Source organism: Equus caballus, chromosome 9 (genome assembly GCF_041296265.1).
Source record: "Equus caballus isolate H_3958 breed thoroughbred chromosome 9, TB-T2T, whole genome shotgun sequence".
Taxonomy (NCBI): domain Eukaryota; kingdom Metazoa; phylum Chordata; class Mammalia; order Perissodactyla; family Equidae; genus Equus; species Equus caballus.
In genome coordinates this window covers 81,816,573-81,830,216 of record NC_091692.1, presented here as the reverse complement: position 1 = coordinate 81,830,216, position 13,644 = coordinate 81,816,573, and the positions used below count along the sequence as shown (strand labels likewise).

The 13,644-nt window shown below is 43.3% G+C and overlaps 1 protein-coding gene across 5 annotated transcripts in view; it reads left to right on the top strand.

Moving 5' to 3' along the window:
- The first annotated feature begins 396 nt into the window (after positions 1 to 396).
- The window catches only part of TMEM65 (transmembrane protein 65), a 49,201-nt gene continuing 35,953 nt past the window's right edge, over positions 397 to 13,644 (top strand). For 2 of the 5 annotated variants that reach the window (XM_070222482.1, XM_023648937.2), the window contains exon 1: positions 462 to 1,238. In XM_070222482.1, the coding sequence (XP_070078583.1) occupies positions 953 to 1,238 (286 nt within the window). In that variant the 5' untranslated portion in view covers positions 462 to 952. Of the gene's footprint in view, positions 1,239 to 13,644 lie in introns of all 5 variants that reach the window. The other 3 variants (XM_023648938.2, XM_070222481.1, XM_023648936.2) reach the window with 3 other exon arrangements.

The following is a 13,644-nucleotide window of genomic DNA, read 5'->3' as shown; positions in this document are numbered from 1 at the left end:
CGCTTCAATCCCCAAAAACCAGAGCAGGGCGCTGCGACCCCGCGAGGTTCCGAGCGGTAGCGAGGCTCTCCAGAGCGGCCTGGCTGGTCTCCTCCTGGTCCGTACCGGGCAAGGGGGGCCGCACGCTGGGGCATCATTCAGAATGAGCCCTAGATTTAGGCATGGCGCTAGGGTGGGCCGGGTGGCAGCTGCACGACTCGGCCGGGAGAGGGGCCCAAAGTTCTGCGTCCCTACTCTCCTCGCTGGAAAGGTAGGGGATGCCGGCACGAGCATGGGCCTCCTCCCTCCACCTTCGCTCACCGGAGGGGGTGGGGACGCATGTGCGCGCTCCTTCCTCGGGAGGGACGGCGGTCCGCGAGCCTGCGGACTGCGCCTGCGCGGCCCCGCCCCCGCCCCGCCTTCTCCGTTCGCCCCGCCCCGTTACCCCTTATATCGCCGCTAGGGGTAGCGGCGGCAGCTGCGGCCTGAGAGCGCGGCTGCTTTGAGGCCGAGGGAGCTGTGCCGAGAGGGGACGAGGGCAGGCAAGAGGGTGGGAAAGCCGGCGGGAGAGGAGGGCGGCGCCGGAGGAGGGCGGCGCGTGGCTGACTCATCCCTCTGGAAGACCAGACTGACAGACACCAGCCCTCGCCGAACCCGCCCGCCCGCGCCGTTCCTCCTCAGCCAGCAGGCGCCCGCCCGCACCGCCCGCCCTCTCCGGGAGCTCTCCGGGCCCGGCCGCCTCACAGAAAGTTTTCGTCGGCGGAGCGGCCGCGGGCCTTTTGGAAGGGAAGGGGACGGAAGAGGAGGCGACGGCCGCGCGGGCCCGGGGAGTGCATGGTGCCCGGCGCCTCGGCTGCCTGTCAGGAGGACATCGGGGCGGGGTCGGGCTGAGCCCAGCTCCTGCTGCTTCCCCCGGCCTCGCCGGCCATCGCCTTCCCGGACGGCCGCGGGGGTCCCCGCTCCTCAGCCCGCCATGTCCCGGCTGCTGCCGCTGCTGAGGAGCCGGACCGCGCGCAGCCTGAGGCCGGGCCCGGCAGCCGCGCCCCGCCCGCCGTCCTGGTGCCGCCGCGGGCGGGGGCTGCTGGCGCTCGCGGCGCCCGGCGGCCCCCGGGGACTGGGCACGCACCCCAAGAAGGAGCCCATGGAGGCGCTGAACACGGCTCAGGGCGCGCGCGACTTCATCTACAGCCTGCACTCCACCGAGAGGAGCTGCCTGCTCAAGGAGCTGCACCGCTTCGAGTCCATCGCCATCGCCCAAGGTAAGGGGGCGGCTGGGGGCGAGCCCGGGCCCGGCGCCCGCCCCTCCCACCCCGGGAGCCCTCCTGCCCCGCGCCTGGGCCGTCCGAGGGGGGGAACTTTGCGCCTCCCCAGTGTCCCCGGGGCAGGTAGGACAGGCGCGGCGCGTGCCAGGCCGCCGGGGCCAGCGCTTGGCAGCTTCCTCCCCGGCTGCAGAAGCCCAGATTGCCAACCGATCGTGTTTTGCTTTTGTTTGGGTTTGCCAGGCACCTCCCCTCCCCGGGCCTCCTGTCCCCGAGCCGGGGCTGCGATCTCGCGGCCGTGCAGCCAGGCAGGTGCCTCCTCCGAAAGTGCAGGGAGGCGGGGAGAAACTTTCTTGAGGGGTTGTGCAACGGGCATGTCTGGGCGTCCAGGAGAAGGGAGCTCGCTTCCTAAGTCAGAGATGCTCTCAGCTGCTTGCGTGCGCGCGGACCTGGTGGTTTTAATTTAAGGAAACCTTTTCCTGGGAAATGGAAAGGATGGACCAAACCGGTCACTGATACAGATACAGACTTGCGAGCCCGTAGAGGTTCGGGGCTGCACGAGTTCAACTCCAGCGTTTGTTGTTTCCCCTGGAGGTTGAAAGAATGCTAAATCAGAAGGGGTTTTTCTGGGATTCTGTGGCTCTACAGGAAAAAGCAGAGTGCTGCTCGAAAGTAATTTGGGACGGTGAAAGCAAAGCTATTTTTAAGTTAACATGTTAAAATAGGATATTTTTAAAACGGGTGCAGAATGCTGGCAGGTCAGAATTGGAGTCCGGGAGAAAAAGCTAGAACAGAAAATCAAAGGGCCGAAAGGAGCAAATGGTTAAATGATTCAGTCTGAACGTATTTTGCCAGACAAAATACATTGCTGCTATTTTATATTACGTTCTGATGTCTTTGAAAGTTTCTTTTTTTTATGTCTGTTCCCTCGCCTCCCCAAGTCGGTAGGTACAGAAACATTCCATAGATTCCTTAGGTTTAGAGCACGTTGATTTGGAACGTGGCATTTGGTTTGCCAGAGGCGCTTAAAGGGGTTCTTTGGCCTGTGTATAGGGATGGAGGAAATTATCTGCCTCATCTAAGCGTGACTTATCCATTACTCCTTCTGCAGAAACTTTTTATTAGTTGTGCCTTTTAACTGCCTTCTTTCTCAGTTCGGGGAATTGTGGACCAATTTATGGTATTGGGAGATTCCAGACTGTCTACCCACAAGGCTTTTACAGGAAAAATGTAACATCGCAATCAATTCAGTTGTTAAGTGTGTAATCATGATGTTGGAGGAAGTCATAATTAAAATACTGGTGTATTTGTAAGCTATGTATGCACTCAGTGTGCAGTTTTAAAATACTCAATTCTGAAAATGTACTCCTTGGAGAACAATATAGACAGTCATATGCTGGAGCGTTAATTTGAGGAATCTTTGTCCATGGGCGAGACTGTTTGAACACACTTTTGGCCTTTTCTAAGTCCTTTCTTGGAAATTCTGCATTAATGTTGTTACAAGTTTGGAGAGCCCTGTTAATATGATTTAATGACAGTTCTTGCAAAGCATGTGCTGCGATACAACTGGGTAAACTTTACCTTCTACTTTCTTGCGTTAGCACATGCCACACGTATTGCACTATAGGGTTGCTACATTTTCCAATGAAGATAATATTTTTAAATTTAACATGGTTTTGGATATTCTGGAAAGGACCTATAAAGTAGGTAGTGGACATCAATTAGCATCAGTTAATCTTAATAAGTATGTAAGATAAATGAGAGAGAAGTTAGTAATTTAAGTTGTCAATGTTCAAGATAAACAGGCAAGGCTATAGGAAGCAATGTGGTAGTCAAATGCTTATCTCCTGTTTATAAGCTAAAGAACTTCAAAATTTACAGCAACATTTTCACCACTGTTGATGACTCAATTATTGCCTTTTGACTCAGATGACAGTTGATGATGTTGCTTTAATTTTTAGTACAGTCTTAGTATTCCCTATTGTTTTCAATATCAGTACATACAGTTCCTATGGCGATAACTGGAATCATCACTAGTAAACTACTTTATTTGTTGATCATTGAAGGCAAAGAGGATTTTACTATGTTGAGAATGCATACAGCTCATTCCAACCCTGAAATTAACATTTTTCCCAATCAAACAAATGAAAAACTCCCATGTTTTTCCCATGTACTAAATGTGTGTGTCCTAAGTACACTATCTAATGAAATGAATTCTCTTGAAAGGGCTGTTTCTTATTATAGGAAATCTTATGTGTTCTTGGAAAGGGTGCTTGTATGAGCTAATGAAGTGTTTTGGATTTGGTGTAGAAACATTACAGGAAAAAAATCATCCAGGCTTTGGTATGGTCGTGGAATCCACTGCTGAAATTTGATACATTTGCCCTTATCAGTAGGCATTTGATATAGTCTGTGATGGGATAAAGCTTTACAATCATTTTGTAATAGATAAGGCAGACTTTGTGGGATGTCTTATTGTAGTTAAATAGGATATTGTGATTTTTAAATTACAAACTGATTTCCTCCTCAGTTTTAAAAAAGTTGATGTGATCGACTTATCTGTTCAACCTGTTCTCTCTTCTTCCAGGAACAGTCCATATTCTTCTGATAGTACATTGTTGGTTCATTGTTTTTCCAAGTAGGACTGGCAAGCTGACATTATTAACTGTTTCCTTTTAATTTTCACCAAGATTTTTAAAACAAATTTGTCTCCCAATTTTTACAGTTAGTATTTCTAATTATTATTATTGTTATTATTTTGAGGAAGATTAGCCCTGAGCTAACATCTGCCGCCAGTCCTCCTCTTTTTGCTGAGGAAGACTGGCCCTGAGCTAACATCCATGCCCATCTTCCTCTACTTTACATGTGGGATGCCTGCCACAGCGTGGCTTGACAAGCGGTACATAGGTCCACACACGGGATCCGAACCGGCGAACCCCGAGCTGCTTGAACTTGTGAACTTAACTGCTGCGCCACTGGGCTGGCCCCCTAAAAAGCTAATATTAAAGTGGATACCTAGAATACTTAAAAACAAATAAGATTTTCCATGGAGTTCTGGTCCGCTAGGGATCTTGGACTCTTGACAAGAGTATCCCCATTTTTCTCTGCCCATTGATCAGCATTATGAGAAAGTGGCGATTCTGTTAATATATGAGCCTCTGGGATGAATTGGAGATATCTTGGCTTTTGCTCAAAGAGAATAAGGAAGAGGGCAATAGAAACATGTCATACTTCAAATTAAGATACATGAATAAAGGTGTTTCACTGCCTTTAAGAGGAATAAGGGAAGTGTAGCCCCAACTAGACCCAGCAAGAGGAGAAGAACCAGAATGAACATATGAAGTGTGAATTGAGTCAGGAGGAGTGAGAGGTAGATAATAAGCTGAGAGCTTCTGTATCTTGGGCCTAGATAAGTTAAATGAAGCTTTGCTACGATCAGTTATTTTACCAATATGGAAAGAACCTAATTATAGCAGTATATTCCAACAAGCTTAATTCTGAATCCTTTAGAGTTACTGGGCATATTGGAGAAGCCCTATTACTAGGAATTACTGCCAGCAGAAAACAGATAATGCAAATAGGATTTATTTTCTTCCATTATAATATGGATATATGCTATTTAATACTTTTTAATTGTCGCTTACATATAACTTGATGTCCACAGTTATGTGTGACTTAAAACAATAACTATTACATTACATCTCATGATTTTGTGGATGGGTCAGGAATACAGGAAGGGCTCGGCTGGCTGATTTGTCTGTTTCATGTGGTATCTATGGAGCTCACTCCATAAACGGCTGGCAAATGAGCTGGTCACAGGGTCCAAGATGGCTTCACTCACCCGTCTGGCACTTTGTTGGAGATGGCTGGAAGGGGTGGGCTCCCCTGGAGCTGTTGCCCAGAGTAGATGTCTGTAACCTCATTACCATGACAGACTTAAAATGGTTGTGAAACTTAGATGATGGATCTGGACTCCCAGAGAAAATGTTCCAACAGGGCTACGTAGAAGCTGTAAGACTTTGTCTTAGTTTCCTATTGCTGGTGTAACAAATCACCACAAATTTAGTGGCTTAAAGCAGCACAAATTTATTCTCTTAGTGTTCTGGAGGTCTGAAGTCCAAAATAAGACTTAAGGGGCTAAAATAAAAGTGTCAGCAAGACTCTTTTTTTTCCAGGGGAGAATCTGGTCCTTGTCTCTTCCAGCTTTTGGCACTCTCTGGTTCCTGGTCATATCACTCTAATTTCTGCTTTGGTTGTCGCATCATCTTCTCCTTCACTGACCTTTTTGCCTCTCTAGTATAAGGACCCTCCTGATGACATTTAGGACCCACCTGGATAATCCAGGATAATCTTACTCTCTTAAATTCCTTAACTTAGTCACACCTGCAAAATCTGTGCCATATAAGGGAATATATTCACAGGTTGGAGGATTAGGATGTGGACATATTTGGGGGATATTATTCAACCTACCAAAATTTGTTAAAGCTAGCCTTGGAAGTCCCAGAATGTTCTTTCTGCTGCATATTGGTCAAACAAGTCACTAAGGCCAGTCTAGATTCAGGGGAAGGGAAATTAGTAGGAAGTATTCCATATGCATGACCCTAACTAATAGTTGTAGTTTATTCCTTTATATCACTAGGCTTTTAAGAAGTTAATAATTTCTGTTGGGAATCTTGTATTACGTCTTTCTCTATTAATGCACACCATTAGCAAATTAGGTTTTTTGTTCGTTTGTCTTAAGGCTTTTGAAAATTCCTTCTTTTACTGAGTGCCAGTGTAGTGATTCCTTTATCTATTGAGATGTCTAGGACTCTTTCCTCTATATCAGTTTTCTCATTCTGGGCAACATTGACATTTTGGGCTGCATAATTCTTTGTCATGGGGGCTGTCCTCCACACAGGATATTTAGCAACATCCCTGTCCTCTACCCACTAGCGGCCAGTAGCACCCTCCCACCCTCCTCACCCCCACTGTGTCAACTAAAACTGTCTCTAGACATTGCCACATGTTCCCTGGAGAAGACGTTGGGTGGGGGGAAGGGGAGGAGGGTAGCAAAATCACCCTGCTGGAGGGCCATTGCTTTATATGAGTGCTATAGGCTGTATCTTCTTCAGTCCTTGGGCTTGTCTCTCCTCTTTTCCTGTCATCCATTGACACTTGCAAGTATCAGTGTATTCTCTTTGCTTCTAGCTCATTTGCTTTATTTTACATTTGTTTGTCTCTGTATAGGGCCAGCGGAGTGACTCTATTAGATTCCTCGCCTTATTATCAAATAAATGAACTTTGTGGTAACTGTTGTCCTTGATTGTGACGTTCTTTCACTCTAAGTTCTTGACTAAATTCTAAATACTAGGCACTTTAAAAATATGGCTTCCAGATAAGTCAAACACTGCTATAGTTTAATTCACCAGTAATTAATTTGTTGTTGTTCATCTCAATAGTCACTATTTGCTTACTTTTTATAGCAGTTGTGACAAGCAGATTTTTTTTGAGGAAGATTAGCCCTGAGCTAACATCTGCCACCAATCCTCCTCTTTTTGTTGAGGAAGGCTGGCCCCGAGCTAACTTTCGTGCCCATCTTCCTCTACTTTATGTGAGATGCCTACCACAGCATGGCTTGGCAAGCGGTGTGTAGGTCCACACCTGGTCCAAACACGTGAATCCTGGGCTGCCGATGTGTAACATGCGAATTTAGCCACTGAGCCACTGGGCCACCCCTGTGACAAGCAAATTTTTATAAACAAATTTGTAGATAGGAAAATTGAAATAATGTAAAGTCTGCAACTTTATAGACTTATCCAAAGGGTCGAGTAGAACTAAAGATAGCGAACTTGAATGTTGGGGATGCTCTGATATTGAACCATTATTAGTGGTGATTGTTTCAGTTTTTCTAAAAATAGTGATGTTTGCATAACCATGCTCTTTAGTGATTTTCTTTGGCATGTCAGAGTGTAAAGCTATCTGGAACAAATAGGGACTAAATTCATAAGTGCGAATTTTATTAGCATCTTGGTCAAGTCAGCTGAATTAATCAGTATGTAGATTTATAGGACTCCAGCCTTGTCATTGACTCATAGGTTTAGGTCTGCTTTGAGTTAAGGAAAAGAGCCACATAAAAACAAGTAGTTATATGTTAAAATATAATAATTTAGTTACCTTAGACCATCTGGTAAATAAGAGAATCTTCTAGACAAAGGACTTTCAGGTAAGAAAATGTCATTCCCCTTAACCTGTGAAAGATTTACTTTGATAGCTTTTGATGGCAACATATTTGAACGTAGTACATTTTTCTCTGCCTTAGTAAAACTGTGAGTACAATTTAGCTTCTGTCAGACGTTAGAGTCCTTATATACTGTATTTTAATACAATAATTTTCTTTGGGGCTCCTTCTATTTGTAGACATGCCAGTCATCACACCAAATGCCTCCAAAACACGGCCAGTTCACTTGGCATGCTTTTCAGACTGTGTCATAGTGGTGAAATGTGTGGGGCTTATTCCTCCCCTCCCCCTCCATCCCCCCTCCCGCCCTCAGACTATTCTACTCTGTTCTCATTCATCAGTTGTGGTTGTGGTAAACTTTTCTGCTGTGTAAGGAAGTCTGCTTCTTGGCATCCCTGTTATTGTTTCTGATGTCTGCTCTTTGTCACTCTTCCGTAATGTTTCTTATTTTCTTCTTTTTGTTCCATTTTCTCTCTCTCTCTTTTTTTTTTTTTTTTTGAACCCCCTGTGCTTCTCGGTAGGGTTTAATTCTTGACAGACATTTCAAGGTCATAGACCTCTACTTTCTTTTGTCTTTCCAGCTAGCCAGTTGCATCTATCACATTGTTACTGATCTTTGACTCTTCAGATCTCACATTGAAGCTCTTGTGAATATTTTTGCTAACATCAGGATGATGGCTGTTCAGAGGATCGTTGTTTTAAGTACCTAAAAGGTAGTTAACTGAGGCATTACTACTTACAGATCCTAAAATTTCAGGGAATTTCAGTTAGAGTGGTGTTCTTACTTGGTTTAGTTTAAATTTCCTGTCTTTCTGAGTTTGAGGATAGATTATTTAGTACTTTTTGTGTTATTAAAAACATTTGTAATTTTAAAAACAGCCCGCTATTTTGTAAGACAGTTTCTGAATTTCTACTGTATAATGGTTCTTGTATTTTATAGAAGACATCCCATTGCTAGTACTGTTGTTGTTGCTGACGCCATCTTTACTACCATTACGTAGCGCTTATTGAACATTTGCTTTGTGCCAAACATGCTGAGCTAAGTGAGTTTTCATGTAATTGTTTTGTTTACTTATCTTGGAGGGAGAAGGAATTATCTCTATTCTATAGATTAGGAAACTGAGGCTAAGAGGAGCTGGCCTGTGTGGCAGGCACACACAGCCTGTGTGGCAGAGTGGAGTTTTTATCTTAGCTTTGTTTGATTCTAAAACCCCTGTTCTTATTATTGCACCTTTCTGAGTACTCATACCGGGGATTTTTAACTCATGCCGGGAGAAAAGCTATCACCTCAAATGCTAGAAAATCACTTGTCCTGGTAACATATCTTAGTCTATCTTTTGTATTTTTGCACATTATACAGCATTCAATACAAAAGCAAATATGGCATTGTTTCTTTGAAAATAAGGGAAATCAAAGTAAAATCATTGTGTAAAAAAGTTTATAATTGTGTGAGGATTTTGAAAAAGTCAGAAAACTAGTATTTGGAACTTCTGTCTTAAATCTGTAACTTTTGTGCTAATTTTCCTTTAGGTTTTTGGATGAGGTTTTTTGTTTTGTTTTGTTTTGTTTTTAATATCTAACATACTATTCATAGAAAAGCTTTCCAAACTTTGAAAATTTATTTATTTAACAAATATTTGTTACTCTCCCTACCATAGAATAGACACTGTACTAGATGTTTGGGGTACATCAGAGAATTAATTTAGCAAAATACTCTTATGAAGGTTATATTTTTGAGCGAGGAAAGATATTGAGCAATAAAGTAAATAAATAAATAATTATAGTGGGTGCTATTAGGAGAATAAACAGAATGACACTTACTTTAGATAAAGTGATCTGGGAAGGCTTTGTGTAGGTGCTATTTAAGCTGAAAATTGAGAAGCCAGTCATTCAGATAGCTGAATGAAGCTGGAGGAAGAGCGTTCTGAGAAGAAGGAAAAGCAAATACCTAGACCCTGAGATAGGAAGGGACTTGGCATACTGTAGAATTGACAGAAGGCAAATATGAGTGGAACGTAATGAACAAAGGGCACAGTGGAGTGGGATGAGATGGACAGGTAGGCAGAAGCCAGATTAGTCAGGGCCCTTCTTGGTAAACCATATGAAGGCCATTCCAGGGTTTAAACATGACGTGAAATAATGGGATTTAAAGAGCATTTGGGCTGCTGCTGGTGAACAAATTGGAAGGTGCAAATGCATAAGCTGGGAGACCGCTTAGGAAGCTGTTACAGTAGTCTAGGCCAGGGATGATGGTGGCTAAGACTAGGTTGCCATGGGGATGAAGAGAAGGAGATGGATTCGAGATATATTTTTGAGAGGGAACTGATGGGACTTGCTCATGGATTAGAAAAGGTCAGGTAATCAAGGGAAAGGAAATAGTAAGTGATGACTTAGGTTTCTGACTCTAGTGATTGAGTAAAAGGTGTTGCTCTTAACTGCGAGGGAGAATACTGGGGAAAAAATAGATTTTGGGGGATGGAAATTAAAGTGTTAATTTTCGACATGTCAAGTTTAAGATACCTCTGTGAATGTGAATGGAGATGTCAAGTAAGTAGGGGTGTGTGTGTGTGTTTATATACATTAATCTGGAGCTCATAGGAGAAGTTTAGGCTGAGTTTGTAAGTGTGGGTGTTAACAGTTGTATATAGATCCAGGAGAGAACTCTGAAAAACACCAGTGTTTATTGGAAGGGAAGATGAAGAAGAACCAGGATCAGAAGGAGACCAAGGAGGAGTGTCCACAAAGACAGGAAAAATAACAAGAATACTGTATCCCAGAGACTAAGTGAAGAAAAGAGCATTTCAAGAAAGAAGGAATGATCTGATTCTTTAGATAGGTCGTGTAAGAGGAAGACTAGGGGTGCGAGGAAGAAGGTCTGATGGATTTAATAACAGGAAAGAGAGCTGATGTCTTTGTCAGAAGCGGTTTTAGAATTGTTATAGTTATATAAAAATTATAATTTTTATAATTATGTGGGGAGAAGCCAGATTTTAGTTGGCTGAAAAGGGAGTATCACTAAGGAAAGATTCAACTCTTTATTTATTTATTTATTTTTGAGGAAGATTAGCCCTGAGCTAATGTCTGCCACCAATCCTCCTCCTTTTGCTGAAGAAGATTGGCCCTGAGCTAACATCCGTGCCCATCTTCCTCTGCTTTATATGTGGGATGCCAGCACAGCATGGCCTAAGCAGTGCATAGGTCCGCACCTGGGATCCAAACCAGTGAACCCCAGGCTGCTGAAGCAAAGCGCGAGAACTTAACAGCTGCACCACTGGGCTGGCCCCCGGATTCAGCTCTTTAAAGGGAACTTTGGATATGGAGGGCAGGAGGCCTCCGGCAGTAGCTTGAGGGTTATTGAGATTATCTCTTTGCTCATAGGTCAGAAGTCTGAACTTATTTTAAATATTTGTAGTATTTTTTAATAGACATTCGTGTGTAGAATTCTGGTTTATCAGAGGAAAACATAATACCACAAGTAAACAAATCACACCTGTTTTTAGCAGCACTGAATGGAAAATATGCAGGCCATTCAGCAGGTAAGATCTTTTCATTTTCTTTGGTGAGAAGCTTATAGAAATCAAGAAGATGATTGGAAACTCCATTTTTCAAATTAAAATACCTAAGAGCTAGAGGGAACACTTTTTCCTGGGATGTGGGACTTTCAGTGTTAAAACTAAGACAATCCTGTGCAAACTGTAGTTGGTCACCTCATCTGCCCTAAGGGTGATAGTATTGCCTTCTCACAGATTATGGCTTTTGACTCATAGGAGAGATTGAAAAAGGGATCCAGGTAGAGTTTCACGTTCCTTCTGCATTATTGCTTTTCCCTTCCTTCAGGTCTACACCACAGTGGACAGTTTCTTAGGGCTCCCTCTCTTTTTGTGTGTGTGTGTCTGGTGGAGTTTCTGCTGAAAGAACCTGCATACCCTAATTTATGCATATCCTAATGCCTTCGCGCTGTCCCCCTGGCCCTCACTCTGCCTCACCTGTTCCTTTACTATTCTAGCTGTACGCTTATGGTATCCGGTTGCATCTATCCCGAGTAAGCAAGTGCTAACGTCCCCTGTCCCCTCTGTCATTGCAGGTGCCGGCTTCTCTTTTGATTTAGGGCCAGTGGTTTGCTCTGTGACTTGAGTTCTCTTACAGGTTTGAAATAAGTCATGAATTTGAATTTAGTTTGACTTTGTTTCACTGTAATGGTGAGAGCAATGCTCTTTATAGCTTTCTACATCCCTCAGTGGAAACTGGAGCCTCACCAAGTTTAATGTACAGATAAAATCATCTGGGAATCTTATTGAAATGCGGATTCTGTTTCAGTAGGTTTGAGATGGAGCCTGACATTTTGCGTTTCTAACTGCTGCAATTCTAATCACCGCACGTTCTCAGTGATTCAAGGCTGCAGGGCCAGGGACCATATTTTGAGTGGCAAGGCTTTAAAAGGTGTTTTTGTTTTTAAGGTGGGAAAGAGGTGAGGTCATGTAGAGAAACTCAGGCATGCTTGAATTGTGAAAAGAAACAAGCAAACAGATGTGAGAGTGGTAATGTAAGATGTGGCATATTTTGTGAGCTGGTAGAATTTTATGTTTGTGTGTGAGAAAGATCTTATGGTTTAAAAAACATCTTAGCATTTTTTCTGCTCAGAGGGGCTTCTTAAAGACGTTAGAAAAAATGTGAATTGTTAACACTCATTTTATAGCTATACAACGATCACTTTTAAGTAATAAATACGGTGTAATAGGTGTATTCCTTTTTGTTCATTTCTTTTTATTTCCTATTATCACCTTGAATATACTGTCCATTGGTTAGTCTCATTTCTTCAGTGAACCATGCCCCACGTCATACTTTTTTTCTTCTGCTTTTCTTCATTCTGTTCTTCTTCCTGTGCTTTCCCCACTTAATTTTGTATTACTGTTTAAATTTTGAAACAATCTCAAATTTATTGAAGTTTCAAATATAGTACACTAAGCTTTCTTTTTTCCTCCCCTGAATCATTTGAGAATAAGTTGTTGACATGATGCCCTGTCATCCCTGTCACAGGTTGGGCTCCTTGGGAAGCTGTGTCTGAGGCCAAGATGATCATGCAAGTTTGCTGGGGAGTGCTATTGGACTCCTCACTTTAGAAAAGGAAGGGAAGGAAGCAGGTTTGGGCAGAGGTTAAAGTGATGCAGTCTTAATGAAAGCCTCAGCTGACCCTGGGATAGGATGTGTTGTCCTGAGTTGTGAAGGGTCTGGGCCTCAAGCTCTGTGAAAATGAGCTGTTGGATGTGGCCTGCCCAGGCAGGGTGTAGAGCCTGGGGTGAGGCAGCGTTCTGCAGCTGAAGCAGGCTTCCAGGATTGCTGTCCACTGAGGGCTGTCTCTTGGCAGGACTTCTGGCAGCTAGCGATCAACTGTGCATTACAATGTCCACTACAACTGGAGTGCTTTGGCACGTATTTCCTACAAACAAGAACACTGTCCTTTATAGCCACAGTATGACATGGATAGATTACTACCGTCTAATACTCTGATGCCATTCAGATTTCACCTCTTGTCCTAGTAACGCTCCTTTACAGCGAGAAGATGCAGTCCAAAGTCACATGTTGCATTTAGTTGTCACATATCTTTAATTTCCTTCTATTTGGAACAGTTCCTCAGTCTTTCATTTGGCTTTCATGACGTTTATGCTTTTGAGGATTACAGGCCAGTTATTTTGTAGCATGTGCTTCAATTTGGTTTTGTCTCTTTCCTCATGAATAGATTCCAGTTATGCATCTTTGGCAGGAATATCACAGAAGTGATGTTATCTTCTTTTTCACCCTTTCAGTTGGCCCATGATTTTGGTTTGTCCCTGGTGATGTTAACCATTTCCAGGTTAACCAATTCCTTTGAACATTTGACTAAAGTGGTATTTTCCTAACTTATCCACTGTATAGTTGCTATTTTCCTTTTTGTAATTAATAAATATTTTGTGGAGAGATACTTTGGGTCTAAGAAATATCTCATTCTTCATCAATTATTTATTAATTTACATCAGTATATCCTCATGGATTCTTATTCTGTTTAATGGGTTATAATTCATTACTATCACTTTTGATCCTCTAACTGTCCCATATTTCACCAGTGGGAACCCCTTCAGGCTGGTTTCTGTACCTTTTTGACATGTCCCCATTACTTTTTGAACATTTATTTACTTTCTGGCACCACAG